Source organism: Conger conger, chromosome 5, assembly GCF_963514075.1.
Source record: "Conger conger chromosome 5, fConCon1.1, whole genome shotgun sequence".
NCBI classification, from domain to species: domain Eukaryota; kingdom Metazoa; phylum Chordata; class Actinopteri; order Anguilliformes; family Congridae; genus Conger; species Conger conger.
The window spans coordinates 63953241-63962659 of record NC_083764.1 but is presented as its reverse complement, the minus strand read 5'-3'; the positions used below and the strand labels follow the sequence as shown (position 1 = coordinate 63962659).

The following is a 9419-nucleotide window of genomic DNA, read 5'->3' as shown; positions in this document are numbered from 1 at the left end:
AGGATAAAATGCTCATCGGCCGTCACAACGCCAAAATAAATAAACCACCTCCTTCGGTAACTCAGTGAGTGTTCTTGTTGCCTCCGGCAAAGTTTTTTTTTTTTTTTTTCATTAAAGAAGAAAGAAGAAAAGGAGTTACGCAATTTTTTTTTCCTCCCTTACGAACTTTCACTGCGCCTGACATACCTCCTCGCGCCGCACAGGTCTCGTGAAACAGAATGACTCACGCGCCCACCGAACAGCACTGACGATCGTCACGATTGGATTACGGAAAATGTCGATGTATTTCGACTTATAAATGCACACCGGCAGACGGGAAGAACGAATAATTAGACCCAAAAAAAAAAGAAAAGAAAGAGGCAAAAAATGATTCCTGGCTGTGTGGGAAGACAAGGGAGGGGCGTGGAAAGTATCAACTTGTATATTTTAGCAAGCTGTTGAGGCGTGCACCAAAGCAAACCATTATTAACTGACAGAAAAACTAAAGGTATCGAAAGCGTATATACACGGTGTTAGGCATGAGGTAGGAGCACAGCCTGCGTAGAGCAATAACTGAAGTAACTACACTCAAGTGACCAGATAATCCGGTCTCCTGCACCAGCATTGCATTTCGCTGTTGTTTTCCCCGTAAAGCGTGCGTAAAACCGAGGACGCAAGGACCGGGAGAGAAGGGAGATCCAGACAACGAAAGAAGTGCCCCTGAATATGATCACCTTTCTGTTCATCGTGCTGTCTGTCCCCCGCGTACTATCTTCTTCGACACGTAAGTACTGCGGCGTACATGTGCTGTGCTATTAGGCAGCCAGTCGCAATGCCAAAGGCTCACTTAAATCTTTTGCCATCGCCGTGCCAGTTTGTCAAGTCTTTCTCGCTGGTTTTTACGAGGTTAAGGTGAGGATCGCTTTCAATACCGCGCTGCAACACTAGCGCCTTTTCAACAACATCTTTCAGAAGGTGTAGGCAATGAATTCCGTATAATCATTAAGATCCCGCCCCGTTGTAGTACTGTGGTTGCATTTAAATTGAGTAGATAAAGATAAAATAAAATAAAATAAAAAAATAAAATAAAATAATAATAATAATAATAATAATAATAATAATAATAATATTTGGATGAGTGATTTCAAAATAACCTGCATTTTGTTCTTGCCTACAAATCAAAGAAGTACGCCTTATTTTTAAGGGATAATCTTTGAAAAACATTACTCTAAAGAATTTCAACAAGTTACCATACTTTTCATAACGATAACATAGAGTTCATTAGCCCAGGAAGGTTTCTGGCTCAAAAATGATATAGATTTGGCGTTTAACATATACATACATAAACGTAGTTGTAATAATATATGTATAGGCTTACTGTAAAATTAAATTTCAGTTTCCAACGTTATGGAAATTGTAACTGATCTTTGCTTGAGAGATATAAAATAATATTTGATTAAATTAAATTAAATTAAATTAAATTACCGCTTTCCACTTCCCATGCCCGTAGTTGTTTTGGCATCGACAGAACAAACACAATAAGAGAAAAAATATTAAGATACGAAACATTAATTGCGTCAACCCATGTCAGCACGTGAGTTTGTGAACTTGTGGAAATCCGCGCAAAATGCTGCTACTAGAGTTAATCCAAATCGTAGTTTATTACTCATTAGCGTCGAATGTAAATTTGGAACCATTATTGTTATCTAATTAATTGTAAAAAAAAAAAAAGAAGCTTTTATTAGAAAGCATGACAGACTGAAGCCACTAACAGGTTTTGGAATATGATACAGACCGTGTGACCCAGGCATTAACTACAAAGTGTTTCACATTTACCCCGCATCTTGTGCAGCAGCACTGAAAAGGATATATTTCAAAATATAAAATCGATTTCGAAACATTTCTTCTCTCAAGCGCTGGTAAAACTTTAATAAACACGTTGAATATTACTCGCGATTGTTGATGCTCAATTCGAGCAAGCTGTAACTTGTAATATGGAAATTTCACAACATCAAAGCACATTATATTTGGCTTATCTCTTCTTACCACCTATTCCGAAACATACTTTCTCCACTGCTGTATATTGGCACTGTTTTTGAAAAGTGTAATTGTCCATCGCTGAAATTCTGTCCTCGCAAACTCAAAAACAGAATAACGGAAAATTAAAAAGATTATTTGAATTTCTGATAATCCAAATATGGATCACGTGTTTTTTGTAGACGCATGCCTCATCATCTAGCCAAAAAAATACGCAAATAATAAGTTTATGTTAATAATAGGGCAAAAGATAGGTAATTCGTGCTATCGTAGTGTAAATATAGGGAGGCATAAGTAATTAGCAATAGGCAAAGAAGGGTCAGATGGCTTGTACTTCTGTTTGTGTGTGTGTGTGTGTGTGTGTGTGCCATCAGAGTTTATGTGCTTTTGGATCAAAACTGGATCCAAACTTGAACCACAATCCAGATTTGTTGTACTTGAAGGGTTGTTCAGGTTTTTGCATGGTGTGGAAAGTACCAGTTGCGCACTGAGCCAATCATATTGTACATAACTCCAAGTCTTCAAGTCAAGGCAATTTTCTTTAAAAAATGTTTTGTTATTTTTATTTTGACCCTTTTGTTCAGGAATTTGCACTTCTTCAAATGTTGCGCAGATGTGAACAAGAGAATTTGAACACTCCTTTGTCCCAATAAAACTCAAAGTGAAATTTGTTAAACAAACACGGAGATTAAGGGTCTTTATGCTCCCTGGCTGACTGGCAGCTCAAAGCAGAGTACCAAAACCAGGCGGCTGAGCTTCAATTCTTCAGAGTGGCATTGTGGGTAATCCCTGGGTTTTCACTGAAGACCGCTTGCCTGTTTGCTCTGGGGTTAAAATGCTGCGTTTGTGATTGTGTGATACCTGTCATCTGAAACAGATTTGCAGTTATTGTTCTTCCCGGGCAGCGACCGTGAAACCGCAGAGCAGATAAAGGAGATCAGATGAAAAAGCTGCGCTCATTAAAATGTTTAAAATGGAGAAACTTGCCTTTGTGTTCCCACATCCCGGCCCCCTGGCCCCACCCCGCCGGGGCCTCTGGTGCCGAAATGCCTTTTAATGACGCTCCGTTTCGTAGCTGTAATCTCCTGCGGCTTCGTCATTCCCGCTATTTACCTGACCGATGCCACTGGGAAGACAATGTTTGGAAAAGCGCTGCTTGATTTAAGTACGTTGCGGTAAACCGACAACTGGAACTCTGGGAAGAATGTCGGCCTAATATTTTTTTTTTGCATAGCCTTTTTTTTACACTAATTGATGGACAATGAATTTAATGGAAGCGTTGCTTGGTTACGAGCTGAGGGCATTGTATTTCAGAGGAACCTAAGTGGGTTTTCGAGCAACCAGCAGGCGAATGCACTCAGAACTGAGGGTAGGTGACATTTTCCAGAACATCTTTGGAGTGCAGGGCATTCATTATCTGCTGTCCCGGCACGCAGGTTGCATCAGCCCGGAACCAAAACACACGGGGTACCAACTTACGCCAAAAAAAAAGCTCTACTCTAAACTCTCTGACCCAATTTAACCCATTACAGGAGTGAGATCGCAAATATGCCTTTAGAATGTTCAGTGAGGAGTGCAGAAGTGAGGTCACAAATATGCCTTTAGAATGTTCAGCAAGGAGTGCACAAGTGAGGTCACAAATATGCCTTTAGAATGTTCAGCAAGGAGTGCATAAGTGAGGTCACAAATATGTCTTCAGAATGTTCAGTGAGGAGTGCAGAAGTGAGGTCACAAATATGCCTTTAGAATGTTCAGCGAGGAGTGGAGAACTATTTGTGACCTCACTCCTCCATCCCTCGCTGAACATTCTGGTGCTGATGTCACAATCACGGCTGTGCCACTGAGAGCCACAGAGTTCCAGAACACTGACTTAGAGTTCTGACAAAGCGTTTCAGAAAGCCTTCCCTTCGCAGGGTTAATGCACACTGTTAACCCCCGAGCCATGGCTCCATCAGCGCGTCATCGCCTGATTAAACTCTCGTTAAGGGCCAAAGGGTTAATCTACCCCACGACACCGCTCCAACTGCTCGGGTCTTGCGGCTCGAAACACACGAGTAAGGACGGCATCGCTAGCGCTTCCATAAAACAGCGTTAATAACTTTCGCGGACAAGCCCATGAGTGGTGTTAAGTAGTAATTACCTCACTGCTTTAGTTCCAAACCCCATAAATCCACCTCTCCCATTACTGAGGGCAATAAATAACCCTGCCTCTCCTTTTTTCCCCCCTTCTTTTTTCTTTCTTTCTGACGCACCCTCCCTCCCTCCCCCCATCCCTCCCCTCCCCTCCCCTCCCGCCCTCTCCTCCACCCGGGAAGTGGCCGCCATCCTGCCCCAGGACCCCGCCCTGCGGATCGGCTCCACGCTGACGGCGTCCTGCACGGTGAGCCCGGAGCTGGGGCTGCACGCCGGCGCCCTCTACTGGACGCTGAACGGGCGGCGGCTCCCCAGCGCCTCCTACAGGCCGCTGGGCCCCACCGCGCTGGGCCTGACGCTGCCGCGGCTCAACGGCTCGCGCCAGCAGTCCGGCGACAACCTGGTGTGCCACAGCAACGGCGGACACGTGCTGGCCGGCTCCTGCCTCTACGTGGGCAGTGAGTATCCCACAATGCACCGGGGGAGTGTGGAGGGGGCGGGGGCTGATGGGAGTTGAAGTCCAGAACGGGATTTTTTTTTTTTTTTTTTTTCATTGTGGTGTAATTGTACGCCATGGGCCGAAAGCTCTCCCGAAAATGTTTTTTTCTGAACATTTGTGTTTTTCGTTTTATTTGTCGACTAGTAAAGGTTTTTAACGAACTTTTTCCGGTTGGGTTTATGGAGCTGGATCTTTGTTGCGTGTAAAAAATAAAAAGACAAAAAATGGCGATTGAGGGGTCTGTTGTGACGCTGAAGGTCCTGAGGTTGTTTACGGAAAACACGCGGACACGTATGAAGGAGAGTAGGCCGGTTGGCGCACGGAGGCTTGCCGTGTGTTCTGCGCGAGGGCTTGTGAAGTCATGCTCCCTTCACTCTTCACACCTGGGCTCATTAACACCTGTGAGCCGCCAGACACGGCAGGCGGATGAGTGGCTGTTGCCATGGCGCTGTGTTTTGTATCTGACGTGGAAAACGCACACCTTCACACGCTTCACCTTCACACGCATACGCGCTTGTGTGCCTGATGTGTTTCACCGCGGGCGTACACAAATGCAAACACGCACACACACACACACACACACACGTACACACGCACACACATACACACACACACACACACACACACACACACACACACACACCCGCATAGAGACAAGTGAGTGTTCTTCTGAACGCCGTGCCCAAATCTCATGCATCACAGTGGGAGGTGATCACCCGTCACCGTCTTAATCCCTCGTCTGCGTTTGCATGGCTGAACATTGGGAGAGGTTCCTGAAGTACGAAACCAGGGGAACGGCGTTAGTGAATTATAAAACAACGCCTCCGGTGAGCCATGGTGCCGCACGGCTAAAGTCACGGCCTGTGATCCCGGCATCGGTTTGTTGCAGTTTGCAAACCGAGGACCAGGCACCGGCGCCCCTGTCCTGCCAAAGCTGAGTTTGGCCGGCTCACAGGGGAGCAGCGTAATCGTCTCACGGTTCTGAGGGGGGGGGGGGGGGGGGGGGGACTCGGTGAGATCGTCCCGTACAACAGCGCCCCGATCGCCTCGGAGTCACGGTGGAGAGCGGGACGATCGTTCTCGGGATCACCTGACCCACCCGGGTCGCCGAGGGACGGGGTGTAGGCGGGGTATCCCCAGCTGGCACGCTGACCCATGGGTGCGACTGGCTCCTAAAACGGGAGAAATCTGAAACAATAGAATCAGGGCTCAGTGGCTGTGAGTGACGGGGGGGTCTGAGTGATGTCACTTCCCCTCGGCCGCTTTCCCGCGGGGGTCGCCTGACGTCGTGCTTTTGTTCGCGCTGCTCGTGTGACAGGTGAGGCCGTCCCCCCCGCCCATGTTCGGCAGGTCACTGAAAGGCGCTGATCTTCTCTTCCCCCCCCCTCCTCCCCCCCCTCAGTGCCTCCAGAGAAGCCGGCCGACCTGACCTGCTGGTCCCGGAACACCAAAGACCTGACCTGCAGCTGGAGGCCCGGGAGCCAGGGGGAGACCTTCATCAGGACCAAGTACACCCTCAAGTACAAGCTGAAGTGAGCGTCCCCCACACGGCCCTGCGGCCGAGCTTAGCCTGTCCCCGAAAGTAGGGCTCATTTCCTGGCTCCGCCGTGTAAAAGCCCTTTGATGGAGAGTCGGCGTCTTATTTTCTTGGTGCAGCATTCCTTAGTCCTTAGAGTTCTAGAACTCCTTTGCTTTGAATTGGCAGTAATCCCCATGGTTACGTCAGCTTTAGAGTGTTCAGTTGAGTACGTTCTAATCACATGTTTTGTGACCTCACACCTATAAGTTGGGCGGTTTAGCGACTGAGAGACCTTTGATCTATTGGCCGTTTGGAAGTCGGTCTCTGTCGTTTTTTGTTTCTGCACAAACGCACCAGGTAACAGAACAGTAAATCTTAAGACATCATAATCTGGGTCTACTTACTCATAATTGGAATGGCAGCATAATTCATTTTTCACACGCAAATGTCTTTCTTTAGCAAAAATAGTAAAGTCTAAATATAAGACTTAAGACTTATTTAGAGTTTTTTGCAGTTGGATGCCTGGCGGATGTCGGGTGGGTTGTGACCGGGTTTTGATGGCGGTTTTTGGCGACCGAGTGACGCTGTCGTTTGGCGGCCTGTGTGCTCTGCCCTGGTCAGGTGGTACGGGCGGGAGAAGGAGTGTGGGGACTACAGCAGCAGCCAGCCCTACTCCTGCTACATCCCGCGCGACCTGGCCCTCTTCACGCCCTACGAGATCTGGGTGGAGGCGTCCAATCAGCTGGGGGCCGCCACCTCCGACCTCATCACTCTGGACATCCTGGACGTGGGTGAGTGGGTGAGGCTTGACCTTCCGTGCCCTCCGACCCCTGACCCCTGACCCCGCTGCACCCCTCCCCTCTCCTCCCCTCCCACACTGGAGCAGGTAGGGCAGATGAAAGGATTTGGCCGTTGCCTGGGGGATGGGGGGGGCCTGTGACGAATGCCTCCCATTACTGTACCAGACCCACCCTCCCTTTGATGAACATCCTGCCCAGACGCATGCACCCCAACACACACACACCTACATATACACTCACACAGACACATACACGCACACTCACACACACACACACACCTACATATACACTCACACACACACCTACACATACACTCACACACACACCTACATATACACTCACACACACACACACACCTACATATACACTCACACACACACACACACACACACACAGACATACATATACACTCACACAGACGCATACACACACACTCACACACACACACACACACACACACCTACATATACACTCACACACACACACACACACACTCACACAGACATACATATACACTCACACACACATACACACACAGACATACATATACACTCACACACACACATACACACACAGACATACATATACACTCACACACACACTCACACACATACACACACACAGACACATACACACACAGACATACATATGCACTCACACACACACTCACACACTCACACATACACACAGATGCACACACACGCACACACACACACACATACACACACACCTACATGTACACTCACACACACACACAAACACACACAGACACACACACACACGCACAGATACACACAGATACACACACACACATACACACATAGCAGGGTTACGCACTCAGACACACTCACACACACACCTACACCTACACACACACATACACACACATACACTCACACACACACACACACACACACACACACATACACACACACACACATACACTCACACACACACACACACACACACACATACACACACACATGCACAGATATACGCACGTACACAGCATACACCCCTTTCCTGTGGGAATGGAATTTTACAAGCTCGGCTCAAAGCACAGCTATCCCAGAATGCCCTTGGGCTGCAGAGCAGTCTCAGGTGAGAGTCGTGGTCACAGACCCCTCCCAACCCCCAGCCACCGTCACTCAGTTCCCTTTCAAACATCCCGAACATAACACGAATAGTATTGGCATAAAAACACATGCAAATTTACCCAGTAATTGACGAAATTATGAATTATGTCATCACCGGCATGAATTCAATTCACGTGTTCAAGTGTGTTATGTAATGAGTACATGGAAAAATCAAGTTTTGCAGACACAAAGTTGATTAAAAACGACAACAACAACAAAAAAATGAACAAAGTCGCCTCTTTGGCCCTTTCGACTGTTGGACCAGCTGAGGAAAACCTGTTTGGACCAGGTGGGGAAAGAGGGAGGGAGGGAGGGAGGGGGAAAGGTGTTGTTTATCAGGCCCGAGACAAGCCTTGAGGGGTCTGAGTCAGCAAGGAGCTCGGCCAACTTTGACTTAAAGCAAACAGAGAGAAGGAAAGAAGCCTTTGAACGTTGACCTTTACTAAGTACAATGATTGCTCCGGTTCAGTGGCCCACATTTAGCTGCCAGGTCATCGCCTGTTTCAGAAAAAAAAAAAAGGGTTCTTTGTCTCGTCTCCATAGAGGAACCCTTTTCATTTCTTTGCGGAACCCTCTATCACAGGTGCCATGTGTGAAAGCTCCCAGACAAAGGTTCCATTTTTGGCCGACACAGTACCCTTGACCTAGATTCAGCACGTTTGAGTTCTGGTAGAACCTCGAACTAGGTTGTCCTGTGGAATCACAGGGTTCTGGAGTGTACCTGGTTTTAAGGAAGCTCTTGAGATAAGTCTGAACTTTAAAGATGCGGGCACGCCAATGCGGGCTCAGAGTAAAGACTAGTAGTCACTACGAGGGGCTTGCGTGCCTGAGACAAAGCTCCACGCACTCAGACGGAAGGGAGGCGCTGACGTTGGCGTGGGAATCCGGCACCTGCTCAGGTGGTTAATCTTGCGCTTCAAGCTGACACATTCAGGAAGACTCTGTGGTAGGGCTATAAATCAGCAGTCACCGGAGTGAATTCAGCACACAGCTCGGTGTGATCTTACCTGCGCATTAGACGCTGGTTCACACCTGACAGCACGGAGCCCTCGGCAGTTTCTGCATCTGGCAGCAGGTGGAGGGCACAGTTTTGGGAAAGAGAAGTCTTTTCTGTGCTCGGTTGATCATGCCTGGTGCATTGGAGCCAACCAAGAGGATCAGAAAGGCCTGAGTCAATGTATTTGACTCAGGCCTGGTATAAATGTATGTGTACGTACATCTAGAAACAGTATGGCTAAAAACACCCCCAGAGATGGCTGATTCTGTGTGGCAGGTATGGAGGGTGAGGAGACGTGGGAGGTAGGAAAGTTGGGGAG

The 9419-nt window shown here is 47.7% G+C and overlaps 1 protein-coding gene across 2 annotated transcripts in view; it reads left to right on the top strand.

Annotated features, from left to right (window-relative positions):
- The first annotated feature begins 238 nt into the window (after positions 1-238).
- Positions 239-9419, top strand: part of LOC133129332 (cytokine receptor-like factor 1) — a 23020-nt gene continuing 13839 nt past the window's right edge. For both annotated transcript variants that reach the window (XM_061243338.1, XM_061243339.1), the window contains exons 1-4: positions 239-763; positions 4332-4607; positions 6051-6180; positions 6789-6958. In XM_061243338.1, coding sequence (XP_061099322.1) covers positions 706-763; positions 4332-4607; positions 6051-6180; positions 6789-6958 — 634 coding nt within the window. In that variant the 5' untranslated portion in view covers positions 239-705. The remainder of the gene's footprint in view (positions 764-4331; positions 4608-6050; positions 6181-6788; positions 6959-9419) is intronic.